The sequence below is a fragment of the Hylobates moloch genome, unplaced genomic scaffold (assembly GCF_009828535.3).
Source record: "Hylobates moloch isolate HMO894 unplaced genomic scaffold, HMol_V3 SCAFFOLD_22, whole genome shotgun sequence".
NCBI lineage: Eukaryota > Metazoa > Chordata > Mammalia > Primates > Hylobatidae > Hylobates > Hylobates moloch.
In genome coordinates, this window is record NW_026652297.1 from 15,464,751 (window position 1) to 15,484,652 (window position 19,902).

At 45.0% G+C, this 19,902-nt stretch overlaps 1 protein-coding gene across 7 annotated transcripts in view; it reads right to left on the reverse strand.

Annotated features, from left to right (window-relative positions):
- Positions 1 to 19,902, reverse strand: part of EPHB1 (EPH receptor B1) — a 501,064-nt gene that overhangs the window by 160,111 nt on the left and 321,051 nt on the right. For 6 of the 7 annotated variants that reach the window (XM_032144100.3, XM_058433526.1, XM_032144098.2 and 3 more), the window contains one exon: positions 1,846 to 2,001. The exons of the other annotated variant lie outside the window; for it this stretch is intronic. In XM_032144100.3, coding sequence (XP_031999991.1) covers positions 1,846 to 2,001 — 156 coding nt within the window. The remainder of the gene's footprint in view (positions 1 to 1,845; positions 2,002 to 19,902) is intronic. 7 annotated transcript variants of the gene reach the window in all.

Genomic DNA, 19,902 nt, shown 5'->3' on the forward strand with positions numbered 1-19,902 from the left:
TGGAGGCTTTGGGAAATTTCTGCTTTTTTACCCCCCAGGTATTAGTGAGGTATTAGTCCTGCTGGTTCAAGTACATCAGATCATATGGCTGGAAGATAGGACTTGAGAGAGAGAAGAGAGAAATGCTATAGCAAGGAGGGCAGCAGCACATCAACATTCTGAGCATTTAGTCATTGGTCTACCTTTCCTCTAGGTGACCGTACCCAGGGACAGGATGAATTTACAGGGTGTGTCTGCTGAAGTGGGAAGCTGGGAGGCCGAGGCTTCTATTTGCCTGGTTGATCTGTAGAGGGAGGCTGGCCAGTGAGAGGGGCTAATGAGAAGGAATGGAAAGGAGTGTTTTCAGGAGGAATACTGTGGAACCCTGGGCATATACTTTGGCAATCATGGAGACTAGTCTTTGGTCTGAACATCCAGGGAGCAGTGATTCAGCATCCTTAAGTGGTTTCTAAAGAAGTACATTAAACAATGCTTTTTGGGCTTATTGAAGACCCCCAGGGCAACCTCAGAAATCAGTGGAGGAGACAGCAAAACAGAAAAACACGACCTCTGGTCAGCAGAAACTATCATTTTTGTTAATATTAACCCACCAGAGAGACAGGTCTGTAGAAAATCAGTTTACAAGAGGATGAGCTTTTCCTCAGTTCAAATCTATACACATTGATTGAACTCAGGAACTTGATCTCGAAGATACTTTCATTCCCCCTCTTTACTCAGTAAAGGTTACATACACTATAAGGCTGGAAATTAAGTAATTCTTCTACTCGGAGTCCAGTCACTTTTTCTGTTCATCCAACAGAAAGTATAAATGAAATATTCTTCTGTGCTGGGGATGGATGGAAGGGATTTGGTCCAAGGAGGTATAAGGAAAGGTCCCTGCTCACAGGGAGCCAGGAAGCATTATCCAATGAAGAAGACAATTCTAACATATTAGAGGCTAACCTGGAGCACTGACTTCCAAATAGAACGCGAATACTGAAAAGAGAGGTCATCCCCATTTCAGGGCTGCAATGCTCAGAGGAGTAGGAGTAAATTATCCAAAGTACTGTGCAGGGACAGTAGTGATTGCCTCCTCCCACAATCATGGGGGAGAATATTGGGAGAAATGCACCCCTTCTCACATCCCTATCCAGAGATTGTAGCTGCCTTTCCCCATTTTTGGCGGGGAGACTGCTGTTGCCTCTATATTATAAGATGGGAGAGTGATGTAGCCAATGCATTAGCTCCAGTCCCTAGAATTTCTGCCTTGGAGATGCATTCTGTGGTCAGGCCACTGGTCTTGTCATTTGACAGGAGCACAAGTGCTACATCAGGCTGGGCATTGGAAGGGACGCAAGAAGATGAATATATGGTCCTGGCACACAATGGTCTTCATTTGGTAACTGAGATAAGTACAGAATGACTGGACAATTAATAAAATGATTATTAATTGTCTGAGGGGAGTCTGGTTACAAATATACAGGAAACCCAGCAAACAGATAGGAGATTCTCAGCTATAGGCACCAGGAGGGACTTCTTGGAGGAGGTGAAAATAGATCATGATTTTGCATCCAAAGAACTCTCCAGTCTGATATCTGGTGAACAGAAGTTATCTTGCTGGGGTGGGAGAAGGCCCTCTTATATGGGAAGAAGGGGGAAGAAAAAAATGTAATCTTCACCCAGTGCTACGAAGGGACAAGGCCCCTGAACTCCAAGCACAGGGGTTGTATGTTTCAGCACCACAGCCAGCAATTCTGCTTTGCTCTGGGATCAAAGGATGATGTCTTCTCTTCCCTGCCCCAGACCCACCACTTGCACCATCAGGGAACCAAACTCCCCAGCCCAAAGCCGTTACTAGACACTTACTAGTGCATGCCACTTCTGGAGGGTCAAAGTCCGCTCGGTAATAACCGGTACGACAGGTGCAGATGGGAGACGCCTCTGCAGGAGAGCGGCTGTTGGAGGGGCAGTGGGAGCAGCCTTCAGCTTCCTGGCTGGCCTTGAATGTCCCTGCAGGGCAAGCTAGAACACAAAGAGACCATGTGATAATTAATGGAAGTGTGGCAGCCAGAAACTCTTCCCTACAACCGGAAAAGGAGTTTCTTCCTCTCTAAAAAGAACATTAAGATGCCCCTCTTTTTTTTATTTTTTTATTTTTTTTATTATTATACTTTAGGTTTTAGGGTACCTGTGCACAATGTGCAGGTTTGTTACATATGTATCCATGTACCATGTAAAAAAAAAAAAAAAAAAGATGCCCCTCTTGTACCAAGGGATCATCTAAGGTTGAGGAAACCCATATTTAACACTTCCAATTCTTCAAAAATCCTTTGTGAAATATACCTTCTTGGTACCAATGACGTCTCTCACTTGAACAAAATGGATAATAATTCTTCCCTTCCAGGTGTGTCAAGAGATTTAATTGAGAAAACAAATCTAATGTGTAGCTCAGTTCCTGGGACATAAGTGCTCTATAAATGGTTACTCCCTCCTCTGTCTACCTGGTTAACATCCACGGCCTTTCCCTGAGCCACTCACTAAAGACATCTCATCTTATGGCCTCAGATAGAAAGGGGTCCTAGGTTTTTCAGTGACATGTTGGACCCACGGTTTTTCAATGCCATGTTGCAGCACACATGAGGAACACTATGAGATGTATTAACAAGCTCTTTCTATGAAAGATGGCAAATGGCTGAAATTCATAAGTGATTCTTTAAAACTAAATTAGAGTGATTTCAAGGTTATTGCCTTAACAACATCATTCTCCTTTAATTGCAATTTGATATGCTTTTGGGGGTGGGGCAAGGAAAGGATGACTTTGCAGACAGCACACCAGGGAACGTGTCACACACTTGGTGTCATCTATCATGCACATGGCAGTGGGGAAGGTTGGGAACACCTGATACAACCTGATCTCCACTGGAGGGGCCCTCATATGTGCAGCACATCCTCTTAATTTCCTGTGGGATCAGCCTATAATGAGTCATTCTCTGAAAAATCTGGCTCCAAGCTGTCCCTCAGGTCTTAACTTTGTCTCATCTGTAAAAACTTTTGAGCCCAGACATCTGGTCTCTTCCTTGCTGATCCCTCACAAGATTGATCCTGCCTACCCTACTTCCCCAAGGCCCTTCCTTATTATCTCAGGCCCCACTCTTCCCGTCCCCATGAAACCTACTCTGGCTCATCCTCCTTTGAGACTGGGTAAAACTTACTGACTGGTCAACTTGTTTGGCTTTCTTACACACCTCATAACTTCATTCAACAAACATTTACTGTGTTCCTGCTGAAAACATGACATAGGGAATTCAAGAATAGAGCCTGCCTTCAAGGAGCTCTTGATCCAATGAAGTCATATAAATCTAATACAATGTGATCATTGTATAATGGAAGTGCCATTATAATGGTTTCTACTTATAGAAAGCTAATCTTCTCAAATGTATTGTTCCCTCCTGGAAAGTGCAGCGTATTCTTTAATAACAGCAGTAGCCACCATCTGTTAACTTGTCTTGTTAAGTGCTTTCCATGCATTACTCTATGGGGTAGCTATTATTATCTCCATTTTGCTAATGAGGAAACTGGGACACGGAGAGGTTACAAAAGTTACCAAGGATCACAGTGGGAGAAATGATAGTGATGACATACACATAAACTATTTGAAAAATATCCACTGCTTTTCTGCTAAGACAAGAAGAAAGAATTGTTTCCTATGCTGTGAAAGTTATCTCACTCCAATTCTCACTTAAGGTGAGGAAAAGGTTTCAGTTTCTCCAGACGTGTGCTGGGTGGGGTGCCATTTTGGACAGGAAGGAATCTCCGAAACACAACATTCTGGAATGGCACAACCCAAATGTGTCCCATGGGATCCACGTTCTTTGGGTTGTTAACACCTATGACAAAAGGGTACTGTGGCCAGATATTTTGAAATGCTGATTTTAAAAGTTCATCTTATTCTTTGTTGAGAACTTTTAAAACTTTTAAAAATGCTATGTTTTTTTCACCAAGAAGCCTTACGTTGCAGAGCATCCCCTGGGATCGGGGAAGACACTGGAGTGAATGTTGTTTCCCATGTTTGGGGAAACAATGTCAGTTACCACCCATGTAAAAAGGGACCACTTCCTGACTCATCTCAGCACATTCAAAGAAACTTCTCTGTAGAAAGAAAAAAACTACTGTTTGAGTCTTTACTAAAGATCTAACACATAAAACATGAAAGGGAGAAGCTCTGAATGGCAAAAGTATCCCAGACTTTGGCTTACTAATCCGTCTTTCCCAGCCCACTCAGTCCAGTCCCTCCCTCTGTTTTTCTCCCTCTTTCCTTCTTTCCATATCTCTCCTCATCTCCTGTGAGAAACACTTGGCTCTTTTCCTAATAAATCCCCAGCCTTCCTGGCCCCGTTCGGTTCTGCAGCCAGCGAATACAGACAAGTCCCAGGCCTGTGCTGCCTGGACTCGGCAGGAGCTCTGTCTCTGGAGAGTGGGGGAGGGGTAGAGGTGACGACTCAAGCATTCATATTTGGCCCCTGCCATGCTGTAATTTTCTTAATGTACCAGTCCAAGAAGAATAAGGTGTTTTCCCTTTCTTTCCAGCACGTAAAAGCCTCCTCACTTTACATTTAATAAGTTAACAGCATAAACAATTGTCCTGATATCCACAGGTGGCAGGGGGATGTGGAAAGTGCCTCCTCTGAGGTTTCTGATGGAGGACAGTAGCTCTGGGTGACTGAGTCTCTGAATTCCAAGGTGTCCACAAGAGGAGAAAGTGGAGGGGAGGAGGTCCAAGCCGGACATTAGGGAGAGAAGCTTGGGGAGTGGTTGAGGAGAGAGGTTCCAGGAGGGGGTCTGACTCCATTTTCCCCAGAGAAACAAGCATTTGGAAATGGTCAGACAGTCTGAGTTCAATTCTTGGCTCTGCTAGCTCCTAGCTTGGTGAACACTGGCAAGTTATATCATCCCTCAGGGCCTCAATTTGCTCATCTGTATAAAAGGTCTATGAAAAAGAACTGTAAATTTCTCACAATAACTTCCCACAGATTATTAGAAATTAATAAACTCAAATATGAAATGTCGCTAGCATCAATGTGTGTTAAATAATGCTAACTCCTCTCCATCCCAACTTACCCACTCCTTTAAAAAACAAAAAACAAGGTTTCTTTGCAGGGACGTTTAGAATTCAGGGTCAGAATATAAATTTCAAGTCCCAAAGTGGGCAAATAAATCCTGGAACCCAATGGAAGAATGTGTTTCTACATATATTATTTCTGTTATGTATAATGGGTGAATCATATCTACAAAATATATTTTACATATAATTACAAAATATATGACTCTCCTTAATACTCAGACTTTATAGCTTAATATTTTCATAAAATCTGCCTAGGCATGCCTTAATTTATAAAAGAAGCAGTATTCCTAAATTCATTTATTAAAGTTTTTTTTGTTTTGTTTTGTTTTTTTTACTTAAAGTCACGGCATACACATGCAGAACGTGCAGGTTTGTTACATAGGGATACATGTGCCATTGTGGTTTGCTGTACCCATCAACCCATCCTCTAGGTTTTAAGCCCTGCATGCATTATGTATTTGTCCTAATGCTATCCTTCCCCTTGCCCTCCGCCCCCGAACAGGCCCCAGGGTGTGATGTTCCCCTCCCTATGTCCATGTGTTCTCATTGTTTAACTCCTACTTATGAGTGAGAACATGCGGTGTTTGGTTTTCTGTTTCTGTGTTAGTTTGCTGAGAATGATGGTTTCCAGCTTCATCCGTGTCCCTGCAAAGGGAATGAACTCATTCTTTTCTATGGCTGCATAGTATTCCATGGTGTATATGTGCCACTTTTTCTTTATCCAGTCTATCATTGATAGGCATTTGGGTTGGTTCCACGTCCTTGCTATTGTAAATAGTGCTGCAATAAACATACATGTGCATGTGTCTTTATAGTAGAATGATTTATAATCTTTTGGGTATAAGCCCAGTAATTTATTAAACTTTTACATTGTTATGCTATATTTCTCATAGAATTCATGCTTAAAACAAGGGTTAAAGTGCCAGGCTAATCCACAAAGCCTTTTTAACTTATCTTGAGGATCAGGTGCCATTAATCAGAAACAAAAGTTAACAATATTGTTTTTTCACTAGAAATTTAACATAGAAAAATAAATAAGAAAACTATGCTGTCACTTGAGAAAAAGCAGCTTTAACTTGGGGTGATAAATAAAGCTTCTGGGTGGATTCCGATGAAGAATATTCAGGCCAAGAGAAGCAAAAGCAAATGGCCTTTGGAGCCAGGTCAGTCTCTTAAGAATATAAAGCAGCAGGGAGTCACACAGTGCAGAGTGGCGGAGACCCTGGCAGCCTGGAGACTGCTCACCTGCATAAAGACTCTACGATTTCAAACAACAATACTTAAATACAGCAGTAGCCTAACCAAACACATCTCAGCGCTTTCAGGCAACTTAAGGTAAATAACAGAGTTCTCTGCTTTCATAACATTTCAAAACTCAGGAGTTCCTTTACAGAATTATGGTCAGCACTATTGCTACAGTTGGGAGCCCCTCATTCAACAAATATTTATTGAGGATCGACTTCTAGCCAGGCACCAGGCTAGAGGAATAGAGCAGGGCGCAGATGGGGCAGCTGACATTAGGAAGCTCCCTTCCTGGTGAGGGAGGTGTACGATGGAATGCTGCTTCTGATACAGCAGGATCTGTGCTATGCTTGTGTGCACACAGGCGACCAGGTGGCTGGATGTACACCTTTTGCAGAGTATCCTTATGAGAGTCACAAGAAACTTTATAAAAGAAGCAGTATTCCTGAGTTCATTTATTAACCTTTTAGACTGTAACTTGTAACCACACTTGTGCTATACTTTCTCATAGAATTCATGCTTTAAACAACGGTTAAAAGTGTCACTTCAGGCCGGGCGTGGTGGCTCACACTTGTAATCCCAACACTTGGGGAGGCCGAGGTGGGTGGATCACCCAAGATCAGAAGTTTGAGACCAGCCTGGCCAACATGGCAAAACCCTGTCTCTACTAAAAGTACAAAAAAAAAAAAAAAAATTAGCTGGGCGTCATGGCATGTGCCTGTAATCCCAGCTACTCAGCATGCCGAGGCAGGAGAATTGCTTGAATCCGGGAGGCAGAGGTTGCAGTGAGCCGAGATCGTGCCACTGCACTCCAGCCTGCGTGACAGAGTGAGACTCTGTCTCATTAAAAAAAAAAAAAAAAAGTGCCATTTCTTAGTACTTGGCAGTGGTGATTAAACAGTTTATTGTGATGGTTAGGAGATGAAATTCAGAAGGAGAGGAAAAGACAAAGAGAGAAGAAAAGGGGTGGAAGAACAGGAGAAGTAGGAACGGAAATTAGGTCAGAAAGTGCCCGGCTTTGGAATTCACAGGGGAGAGTTCCATTACGTTTCCAGGAGGTGGGTAGAAAGAGAAGAGCCGCCGGCACCTTGCTGTGTATTTGCATTAAGACCTTTGTCAATGGGACAACATAACTTGGAGGGCTGCATGTTTCTAACACCAATGCAGCCTACAATTGCCTTGTTTCCTTAAGAGAAGGGGGTTTCCTTTCCTCCACTGTAAGTGATTGCAGTTCAGACAGAAGGCCTAGAAACTTGCATAGCCAAGGCTTTTGGGTGGCACCCCTCCCCCCGACCTCACCACACATCTCTTTCCCCACCCCCAACTTCAGAAAAGGGAAGGAGACAAGATCTGAGCACCCCGTGCCTAAACATGTGTATGTTTTCCATTCAACAGACAAAACACACATTTGCCTCCCTGTTCAAGTGCCAAGAGATGGGTGCACGTCACCTCTGGCTGGTATCCAGAAGGTCACCTTGAAACGCCACCCAACTTCTCAGCACCTCAGCGATGTAACAAATGACCTTCTGCTTAGCATACTCTCAAGACACTCCTCTCCTCCTGTCCCTGCACACAGACTTCCAGTGACACTGAGTCCATCAACTACAGTACTATTACTTTATAAAGAAACAGATTAAGTGTCTCATAAACAATGCAGTGATTGAGATAATGGAAAGCGCTTCTCGTCCCCATCTGCAGCATCAGGTTATGAAGCATTTCCAAGCAGCCAGGAAGAGGAAATTAATAGAAGCAAGAGGGAATAACCACTTTTGTGCAATTTCCTCAGGAGATGGTGGACCATCTAATCTTTATTGGAGCCCTTTAACCTGTCACTCAGCACTCACCAGAGCCTCTTTAGCTCTCACAATTTTTCTTGATATCAAAGGAAGATAAAATGAAGACCTCAAAATATTATTTTATAATTTTCAGATGTGGAGGGTGCATGTTACATCTGCCCCTCCTCCTCTCAAATGAGGCCTCAAAAACAACATTTTTATGCAGCATAAATGTGGGAGAGCTTAACTATTCTCAGTGCATGGTCGAGGGGGTCAGAGCTACACCATAGGAGGAAGTCTCTCCTTGCATTTTAAATGTGATTCTTCCCTCCACCACCACCTTCTGTCCTTGCTCTTTCTTTTTAATAATCTGATTACTTCTTCTGATCTATTTTTTTTCCCCAAATGAGTTTGCAAAGGTTCATGCCAATGAATATTCATCCCCTGCTTAAGAACCGGGTGCCTTTTTCTCAAGGCAGGTGCAGCTCAGCAGCTGGCTCAGGGAAGTCAGCCTGCCTCATGGGGCAACTGGGAGAGAGGCAAGGTACATGCTTCTGGCCAGGAAGAAGGAGTTTCACAGCCCAGAGTTCATTGCTCCTACAACCTCCCCTTCCTTTATCTTACGCTTTGCTCTCATTCTGTAAGAGAGGCAGAAGCGCCTCTCTCAGCAGCTGCTAAGAATTGTGCAATAGGTGTGGTGTTGGTGAGCAAGAAATTCCTGTGGGTCATGCAAACAGCTCTGCATAGCTCCTTCCATAGGTCTTGTGGCCCCACATTGGGCCACCATTTAAAGTCACTTCTGTGGCCAAATGTCTCCATCACCTTCACATTACTGGTGGCTGGCCAAATAGGTTCCCAGTTCCGAAATTTCAGGCCTGATGAAACTCCCTAGAAGGAAGTGGCATGAGGTCTCTGCACTGGGATTCCTCTGTCTATTCTCAAAAGCAGTCTTTGCTTTCCCAGAATGGGTTTTCCTGAACAGCCCCAGGACATTCCATTGGGACTCAAAGCCTTATGGGAGCTCCCATTTCCCCTTGTATTCATGGCAATGTGTTGAGAAAACGGATGGCAAAGAAATATTTGCCAAGCACCCATCCATCCGTCCATTCTTCCATGCATCCATCCATCCATCCAGCCATCGAATGTACTAGTCTGAAAGCTCTCTGAAGGTGGATACTAGGTGTTGTCATCTTTGTATTTCCCTTTCCCCAGAGCTTAGCACAAACCTTACACATAGGCATACACATTCTATGGCTAATTGAGTGAGTGTTCACTGAAGGACTGCTGTGGTAAGACCCAAAAGATAAAAGCTGTGATGATAATAATAACAACAACAAATATGATATTAATATTAGAGAACGTGAGATAATGAGCACTCCCACAAAAAGTGTGGATTTTTTTTTTTTTTTTTGAGACAGGGTCTCACTCTGTTGCCCAGACTGGAGTGCAGTGGCACGATCTCGGCTCACCGCAACCTCTGCCTCCCAGGGTCAAGCGATTCTCCTGCCTCAGCCTCCTGAGTAGCGGGGATTATAGGAAAGCACCACTACTACCTAACTAACTTTTGTATTTTTAGTACAGATGGGGTTTTACCGTGTTGGCCAGGCTTGTTCTGAGCACCTGACCGCAAATGATCCATCCACCTCGGCTTCCCAAAGTGCTGGGATTACTGGAGTAAGCCAATGTGCCCAGCCAAAGTATGGATTCTTATCATTTCCTGAGAGAGTTATTTGATGTGTATTAAGAGCTTCAAAATGTTGAAAGCTTTGATTCAACAATCTTATTTCTAAAAACTTATTCTAGAAAAAAAAGGAAGCAGGTGTGGGAAAAGATTTATGTTCATTGATGTTCATCACAGTGTTATTTATAATAGGGAAGAAAGACAGAAGAGAGAAAGGGAGAGGGAGGAACTTAGAAGTCTGATAACAAGCTATTGACTAAATAAATTATGCAACATTCATATAATGGAATATTGCACAGCAGTTAAAATTGTGACTTGGAAAAATATTATAAAACTGTGGTCTAAAACTATAGAGTATGAGACTATGAACTTCATTTTACACACACACACGCACTCAAACATATCATACTCAGCAAAATGGAAAATAAAATCTGAGAATGGTGACATTATTATTATGTTTCTGTACTTTATCAATGTTTTGTATTGCATATACATGACTTTAGTAATCAAAGAAATTCTCATCCAGTACATTTAAAAATCTTGCAGAGGACACAACGATATGAATGACAACCTCCAATTCCAAGGAGCTGAGCTGAGCATAGCAGGTCAGGGTGAAGTGTTTACCAATAAAATTTCTACAGCAGAGGTGGAGATGCTCTGTGCCAGAGGTCTTTAGAGGAAGGGGAGAGTAGGTTGCCGTTGGAAGGCTGCCTAGAGGAGGTGGTTCATGCACAGGGCCTCAAAGGATGGGTAAAAGTTGGCACAGAGGGAGGATGGGAGGATGAGGCAAAGGGAAAAGATTGCACCAAGACCCAGAGAGAGCAGGATCCCTAGCTTACCTGGGAAACTTTGAGAGTACTTGTAGAAGATGCCAAGAATACGAAGCATTTATGGGGGCCATGGTGGCAGGAGGGCTGGAGCGCATTTACTTCTACATCAACCTGGGCACTTGGAGCCAAATGAGTCTCCAGTTCTTGCCTCCCTGGGCCTGCTGCCAGCTGTAATGGCCTGTGCAGAGCAGACACTTAGCTGTGTCATATACTTGTATCACTCATGGTGACACTTGCTGAAATTGATGAATGCTGCAGGCACCATGACACAGAAGCGACTGTAACTTACTGTGCTATTAAGTTGTTCAGATAGCAGTAGCAGTAGCAAGCCTAGAATGCATCCGCATGGAAGCTGTTAAAGAGGTGGGCCAGGGTGGTGGTGCTTTGCCTTGATAAAATGGGGAGATCACTGGTCAGGACTGAAGAGTGACAAACAGAAGAGCAGTGTCTCAAGGGAGAGGGACAGACACTCAGGTCCTGATGGCAGCCTGTTCCCAGAGTGTAGCCAGGACCTTCAGAGCCAGGGTCCTGTCTGGTTGTAGGAGGCTGTGCTGGGCATCAGTTACTCTCAGAAGAGAGTCCAGGCCTGGATCCTAAAATCCTGGTCCAAGGTCAGTGATTAGGGAGCAAAGATAGCCATAAAGCAAGCCCAGGTGTTTTGTAGTGATCTAGGCCAGGTTCTCAAATTGGTCTCCAGATCAGCAGTGCTATGGACTAAAAGTTGCCCCTCAAAAAAAAAAAGAAAAAAAATCATACGTTGAAGCCTAATTCTGAATGTAATTTTTTTCTTTCTTTTTTTTTTTTTTTTAGACAGAGTCTTGCTCTGTCACCCAGGCTGGAGTGTAGTGGGTGATCTCAGCTCACTGCAACCTCCGCCTCCAGGGTTCAAGCGATTCTCCCGCCTCAGCTTCCAAAGTAGCTGGGACTATAGGCATGTGCCACCATGCCTGGCTAACTTTTGTTTTTTAAGTAGAGATGGGGTTTCACTATGTTAGCCAGGATGGTCTTGATCTCCTGACCTCGTGATCTGCCCCCCTTGGCCTCCCAAAGTGCTGGCACTACAGGCATGAGCCATTGTGCCCAGCCCCAAATGTGATACTATTTGGAGGTGAGGGCTCTGTGGCGTAATTAAGTCATGAGGGTGGAGCCCTCATAAATGGGATTAATGGCCTAATAAGAAGAAATAGGAGAGAGCTTTCTTTCTGCTGTGTAAGGATACAATGAGCAGATGGTCATCTGCAAGCCAGGAAGTGGGCCCTCACCAGACCCTGGATCTTCTGGCACATTGATCTTGGACTTCCTAGTATTCAGAACTGTGAGAAATAAATGTTTGTTGTTGAAGCCACCCAGTATTTGTTACAGCAACTTGAACTAAGACAAGTAGCATCAGTGCCACCTGGGAACATATAGAAATGCAGAATATCAGATCCTCCTCCAGGCCTACTGAACCAGAAAATCTGGAGATGTGACTCAGTAATCCAAATTTTATCAAGCCCACCAGGCGATTCTGGTATAGCTCTAGTTTGAGGACCACTGCTCTAGGCCATCTGGAAGAATGCAAAGATGGGGTCTGAAAAACTTCCATGTTCTGGCTGTGTGATCTTAAGCAAGTTATTTAAACTTTGACCCTCAGACTCCCATTTGTAAAAAGGGATGCTAAGGTGATTTCCTTCCCATAGCTATTGTGAAGATCAGTGTAATACATGTAAAATTCCTGGAATATAGTATCTCCTCAATAAATATCCTCAAGATGTTTTCCACAAGGAGCCAGGCTGAATGTTTTCATCAACAATTCACTTGAAAGTATTTATTGACCACCTATAATATACTTGGAGGTGTGCTAGGCATCGTGATATATCAATGGGGGAAAAACACAAAGATGTTCCCCATGTGGAATTGACAACCTGGTGGAGGAAGACAGACTTTAAGCTGGAAATTCCAATGGATGGGATTGAGGTGGCATAGAAGGGCCACAGTAGGGACCTAACCCACTCTGGGAGGGCCTTGGGAAAGCGACATCTAAATGAAGGCATAAAGAAGATATAAGCCCCCTATGACAGGCAGAGGTAAGGTAGGTTAGTGAGAGGAGGCAGAGAAGCTTCCAGGTGGAGAGAGCAGCCTGTGAAAAAGCCCTGGAGAATGAAAATGACTCAGTCAAGGACCTGAGCACAGTGCCTCCAAGGGCCCTGAGTGCTCAGGCTCAGGCAGAGAGCCTGTGTGGGGTGGGTGGGATCCATAGGCAAGTGAGGTGGCTGAGCGCTTGGAGGGGCAGCCTGAGCTCATGTCACACCCACTCAGCCCATGGCTTTACCCTGAAGTTCATGGAAGCCACTTGGTGGGCTTGAAATTGAGAAGAAACAGAATCAGATTTTGTTTCTAAAGGATCACACTGGCTGCTGGGAAATGAATGGACTGGAGGAGTGGGGACATTTACAGGAAGATTCAGTAGCCCACAAAAAGTGATAATGGACTAGGGTAGAGGGAACAGAGAGAAGTAGATGGATTCAAGAGCCTTCTAGAAAAGAAGGGTCTGGCAATTGACTGGGGATTGCTCATTCATTCAACGATAGGCACTGAGCCCCTACTAGATGCCAGGCACTGGGTTGGGTGCAAGGAGTCAAAGACGGCAACCTGTTGTCTGCTTGTGTCCCTGCTATCCTGCTGATCCCAGAAAGCCTGCCCTCTACATTTCATCCTCTAGGGCGAGGCATTTTCCTCTTCCTGGAGTCCTCTTTTAGAAATCCAATACTTTGGCAGTGGGCTCACTGTCCCTATAACTTTGGGGGGAATATTGGGAGTGGCAGTAAAAAAGGTCCAGGGCAGAGAAGGTGACAGTCTCACTCAGAGACTAGGACTGATTTGGCTCTTCCTGCAGCAGCTGCATCTGCGCCCCAAGTCTGTCCCTTGACCGCTGGCCTGCAGACAAAGCTAGAGGAACAACGTTTGTGTCTATGTGGGAGAGAAACCAATCTTCAGACTCAGGAACCTGCAGAGTGGCCAGAAGAGCCTTCTGGACTTTGGAATGGTACAGGGAACAGACCTCTGACCAGAGATTCCTGCCCCTGAAGCTGCAGCATTACCTGCATCTCCTCCATAGCAGGCCAACTGGACACCCAGTAGCTGCTGAGCACCCCATGGGCTGGTTCCTTAGCTTTAAGCCACCAGAGGGGTCAGGAAGGGTACGATGCTGCAGCACCAAGGGAGACAGAGACAGCAGAGAAGAGGGAAAGCAGGAGGGAGAAGGTTTAGCTGGGAACAACTGCACTTCCTTACACAGAGGGAAACTGAGGCCAGAGAAGGTGCTTGCCTTTCTTAGGTCACCCAGCAAGCAGGGGCTCAGCTGAACTTATTACTTGGCCCTGCCTGCCTCAGAATAGAATGGCAAGGGAAGGACATGGGAGGAGTTGTAGAGGAGGCAGCCGACAGGCCCCTCCTGTCCACGGCCCAGCCCCAGGAGAAACAGCATAAACATCTCGGTCTGTCCCCACAGACACCCGACATTCTGGAGCCTACACACTGGACATGGGGGGACTCTGGGGAAGGAGGCAATAATGCAGCTAACAGGGAAGTAAAGGACCACTGGGTAGAGACTGGGAAGGGGCAGAGACTGGGAAGCGGCAGGGCCTGGTCCTTCACTCTCCAAGGCTCTTACAACCTTGAAATGATCAGCATGGAGGGGAGTGGGACAGAGCAGGTTCACAGCAGCCAGACACCAGCAAGGCTGATGTCGCTGTGTGCTGGCCTGCCCTCTTTCCCAGGGCTTGGTGGAGAAGTAGGACTTAGAGAGGCAAATGGCCTAATGGTGCTCAAGCTCCTCTTTCTATGGAATTTATACAAATGAAATAATCACACGTAGCTCAAAGATTTAACTATGAGGGCATTCATGACAATATTGTTTATAGCAAGAAAAAATTAATAACAGCTTAAAAGCCCTAAAATAAGGGGTCAGATCAATAAATTATAGTGCATCCATAAATGGAAAATCATGACCCCATCAAGAAAGATGGTGAAAACCTGTGGTTAGTGACATCTAAAAATATTGGCAAATAGTGGGAACAAATATTGTTCTCAAAGATTTCACGTTTTTATAGGATGAGATTATGCACATTTTAAAACCGTTTTATGATCTTTATTTTCCAATTTTTATGTAGTGAACTTATATTACTTTTTTGAATAGAAAACAATTTTTTTTTTGAGACAGGGTCTCACTCTGTTACCCAGGTTGGAGTGCAGTGGTGTAATCTCAGCTTGCTGCAACCTCTGCCTTGAGGGTTCAAGCGATTCTCCCACCACAGCCTCCTGAATACCTGGGACTACAGGCATGTGCCACCACGCCTGGTTAATTACTTTTGTATTTTTTAGTAGAGACAGGGTTTCATCATGTTGGCCACGCTGGTCTTGAACTCCTGACCTCAAGTGATCTGCCCATATTGGCCTCCAAAAGTGCTGGGATTACAGGTGTGGGCCACCATGCCTGGCTAAAAAAGATTTTTTCAAATAGTGGAAGATCAGAGGGCAGTGCTAGGCAGGAGTAGTGTGAGTAGTGTGGGAAGAAGGCGAGAAGTGAGGCCCGACTGGCAGCAGGACAAGGCAGAGAGGGCAGTGGAGTGCGGGGAGTAGCCTGGGAGTTGGACAGAAGGACCCCACTCAAGCCCAGCCTTTCCGTGAACCATCAAGTCTCTGTGTCCCCAACTTCACCTCCTCACTCATGTTAGTGTACCCTAAAAATCTCTTTTGAAGGATGAGCTCTTTTCCTTTTATAGGCATTCTCTTGTTCACTCAACACACATCTGGGGAGCACTTTTTGTGTGCTCTGAGATAGATATCAGATAGTCACTGCCTTTATATTGGGTAAGAAGAGGGCCATTGTCACGGAGTGAGGAATATCAGATATGCAGGAATCAGAAGTGTAAGGGGGTCTGTAGGAGCCCCTAATGCAGAAGCAGCAAGCAGCTAAATGGGGGTGGAATTCTTAAGATGATGGACTCCAGGCCAGGTGTGGTGGCTCCCACCTGTAATCCCAGGACTTTGGGAGGCTAAGGCAGGTAGATCACTTGAGCCCAGGAGTTCGAGATCAGCCTGGTCAACACGGCAAAACTTCATTTCTACTAAAAATACAAAAAATTAGCCAGGAGTAGTGGCACATGCCTGTAGTCCCAGCTACTCAGGAGGCTGAGGCAGGAGAATCGCTTGAACCTGGGAAGTGGAGGTTGCAGTGAGCCGAATTGTGCCACTGCACTCCAGCCAGGGTGACAGAGAGACACTCTGCCAGAGAGAAGGAAGGAAGGAAGGAAGGAAGGAAGGAAGGAAGGAAGGAAGGAAGGAAGGAAGGAAGGAAGGAAGGAAGGAAGGAAGGAAGGAAGGAAGGAAGGAAAGATGTTGGACTCCAGAGGCAGGACCATGCCCTCCTTGAGAAGATGTGATGTCACAGCTAAGCAGGAGACAGGGAAACAGTGTCAGTTCTCAGAGGGCAGAGCAGGGAGGTAAAGGAAGTGGTAAGCCCATGCTGGAGGGCAGCGGGGAGGAACCTTTGCTTTAGAAGAGAGCAGAAGCACCCTACCAGCACCCAGGATGGACTCTTTAAAAGGAGGTATCCCCTTTGCACTTCATTCTCAACCAACAGGGAGATGCTTCAAGGGGCCCCTGGGACCCAACAGAAGGGAGGGTCCCATCACTTTGGTCACTCTGAGAGCCCCAGGTCATTTATCCTTCTTGGGTGCTAGGCCCAGGTCTCCACTGCATCAACAAGGACAGGGGAATCCCCAACTGTTCCCTCCCGAGGCCCAGTCTCCACCCTCCTCAGTGCCCAGCTGCCAGTGTTCTAAAAACACCATCAATCTGGTAGCTCCAGGCAGGGGATGAGCAGGACATATGCTGGCAGTCAGGCTGCTTCCCACGTTTTCAAACCGAAGTGTTTTTCTTTTGAGAAAAAACTTATTTTTTAAGCACTTTCCCTGACACAGACCTTAATGGATTCCATTAAAAAAAAAATTATAATCAAGTTCTTAAGATAAATGAAGATGACTTCTCACTGTGTTTCTATCTAAAGGCTGGACAATGACAAGAAGCCACCCAGAGTTTCTCACTTTTTCCAGAGTCCCAGATGCACAGGCTGGCCACCAGGGCACACAAAGGTCAGCCAGGTCTGCTGAGTGGTCACACCCAGGATAGGCACTGCTTTCACTTGCTCTCTCTGCTTTTCACAGAGCGAATAGGAAACACACACACACAAGCAACTGTGTTTAGATGTATCACACAAATCTCATTTACTCTCCGAACTCTGACCAGGCAAATACAACTCTTTTCTTAGGGAAGGTTGCTATTGTTCCTTCCTTTCCAGGCTTCCTCACCCCAGAGATTGGTGAGCCCACAAATTACAGACAGGGCTGGAAAAGACCTTAGAAATACCTTTTAGAATAGGGGCCACCAATACCCAGCACAGATACTGTCACCACCTCTCCATGCCTGCCACGGCAGACATTGCTAATCAATCCCAGCACTCATTCCCACTCAACCCACAGCAGAGTGCTGAGACTTTAACACAATATTCCAGGCAGAAACTACCTGTGATTGAATTGCCACATCACAGACCTATGATGGCAAAAATGAGGCCCAGAGAAGCCAATGACTTGGCCAGAGGTGCAGGAGAACCAGAACAAGTCATGGTGGCAGTGTCTGCTCCACCTGCCCAGATGGCCCCATCATAAGCATGAGCCTGCTGCAGCTCTGTGGAGCTGACCCCCGCCCTCACCCCAACTGCCTCAACTCTTTCTCCTCCTCAGCTTTGAAGTTGGTCCCACTGCACAGCCTCCTCTCCAACTGGGATGCAAGGGCATCTAATTATTCTCTCTGTGTGTGTCAGGGAAGAGCTGCATTCTGTTTAAGTAAGTGTAGCTAAGAGGTGCTGCATCTCAAGAGAAGGTCAAGTGCTGCATATGTATAATGTAAGATTAAGATTTTCCCCTTGTGTGGTGTACTTGATAAAATAATTTTGCTGTGACCTTTACAGAAACCCAGGAGTAGAAATGGGCTCAGTGGAATTTCCAGCTTCTCCCCAGGTCACAAAGTCATAAACACATAAATCTATAATGATATTACACAGCATTCAATTGGGACAAGTAAGCAAAAGAAATAATTTTTACTTCTTTTAATGGCAGAGCAAAAGCTTTGAGGCTGAAATTCTCAGCCTAAATTATCAGAGCTGTCTTGACAGATAAGGGGCAGAAACCCTCCCCCCTACACTGCCCTGTCCTTGCCTGTCTGCCCAAACAGTGTGGCACTGCAGACACGGGCATGGACCTTCCTAAGCAGATTATTTAGAGGAAAGTGGCCTGTCCAACGTCATGGAGGAGTCAGTCAGGTCTAACTGGCTCCGCCACAATGTTGCCAGGGGGGTTTGTTCAGCCAGATCTCAGCTCCTAAATTGCAGTGATAGTGAATGTAGCACTTTGCAAGTCTAGAGTCAATTCTTAAAAAGTGAAATAACCATGAGTAATAATCAATATTGAAATAAGGTTATAGTCATCCCAAAAGATTCTCTAAGTAAGTGTTACTATGATAAGGCAGAATATATGCATGAGATTTATCCAAAAGGCTGAAGGCAGAGAGATTTGGCAGAATTCATTTAGTCTGACCTGCGCCTTTTGCTCAGGACCTCACCAACTCTGAAGCAGACTTTGAAAAGAGAAGTGGGGCTTGCAAGTACTGCAATAGGGAGGACACCCTCCTTTTGAGCACCTGAGCAGAGCCAGCTGTAGGCGCTGGATCCCTGGAGATCATGTGAATGGACCAGTGGGTGTTGCGAATCAGATCAGCTGGGTGAGGACTCCCACTGCGACAGAGGCAGGAAAGGGTTGGATAGTCCTATTCTTTCCTGTGACCATTTATTCCTAGGTGCTGAGAGGTAATTTCCAGAGTGCCCTGTGTCCTCCTTATTTTCAGTTTCCTGGATGAACATTAGTATCACCAACTGCCTTCAGGTTTGTCAGTGAAACACAATTAGGGGAGAAGCTTGCAGCAGAGATTAGAGGTGTTAAGGATGCACTTAGCACTTAGATCTCGATGCACACTTAGGGAAGCCATTCAACTGAAGGCTCAGCACATCAGGGAGAACCTAGAGAAGGAGCAGCAGGTGAGGATCTCAGGGAAGGTCCAGAGGGAGGAATGGGGTAAAGGAGCAGCAGGCACTGCTGAGCAACTTGAGAAAGGACTCCCCCAAAGCAAACAGCAGGACACGAACCGAGAGCTGAAAGAATGACAGGAGCCTAGCTGGACAGGTGAACACGACATTGCTCCCTCTCATGCCTAGGAAGGGGCCTGCTCTCCTGTGCCCACTCTCACCTTTCAGGCTTTGAGTTCAGGCCAGCAAAGGCCTCTTAATAAATGAGAGACTGGTATGAGAGGCATGGCCAGGCCCTCCTACCCTCAGCACCTGATGTGTCTCACTTCACCCTTCCAAGGCAAGGTCTATGTGCCAAGCTACCCACCACGTGTTAAAATTGGTTATAAAGTTGTGTTGGTATTAATAACAATTGTTTTATTAATAATAACAAGAATTTAAGCATATGTCACAGGCCAGGTATGTTACTCAGAATAATCCCATGTTATCCTCACAACAGCCCCAAGAGACAAGTGCTACGATTATTCCCATTTTGCACATTAAAAAACTGAGGCTCAAATAAGTCCAGTAGCTTGTTCAAAGTCCCACTGCTGGTGGTACAGCTGGGAATTGAATGCAGGCTGCTGACTCCAGAGACTTGATAGCTCACTGGTTGGAGTATTTTTATACCAAGTAAATTTACCTGGAATAAACAAAAACTATTGTGTATAAATACTTATGTTAAACATCAACTATGCCAACATAACGTCCTGGAGAAAGGAGTACCAGCTTCAGTTACAGCCTCTACTACTTAGAGCCATGGAAAGCAAGTCCTATAACCTTTTGGGGCCTCAGTTTCCTCATGTGTAAAAATTAGTCCCTGTCTCATAGAGTTGTTTTGATGATTGAATGAGATAGAAAATATAAATGTTTGATACAATATCTGGCATGAAATAACTGCTCAATTAAAAGTATTAATATCAGTTAACATTTTCTATTATAAAATGATAATATGTTCAGTATGGACAATGTGTCATCACCTTGCTAATGTTTTCTATTTTTCAAAGTCAACATTTTCCCCTACTATATGGGACATTCCCATCAAGCTTTGATAATGCATGAGTATTGGCTTGAATCACTAAGATTTAGGTATACAAGGAAAAGTAGTATCCTAC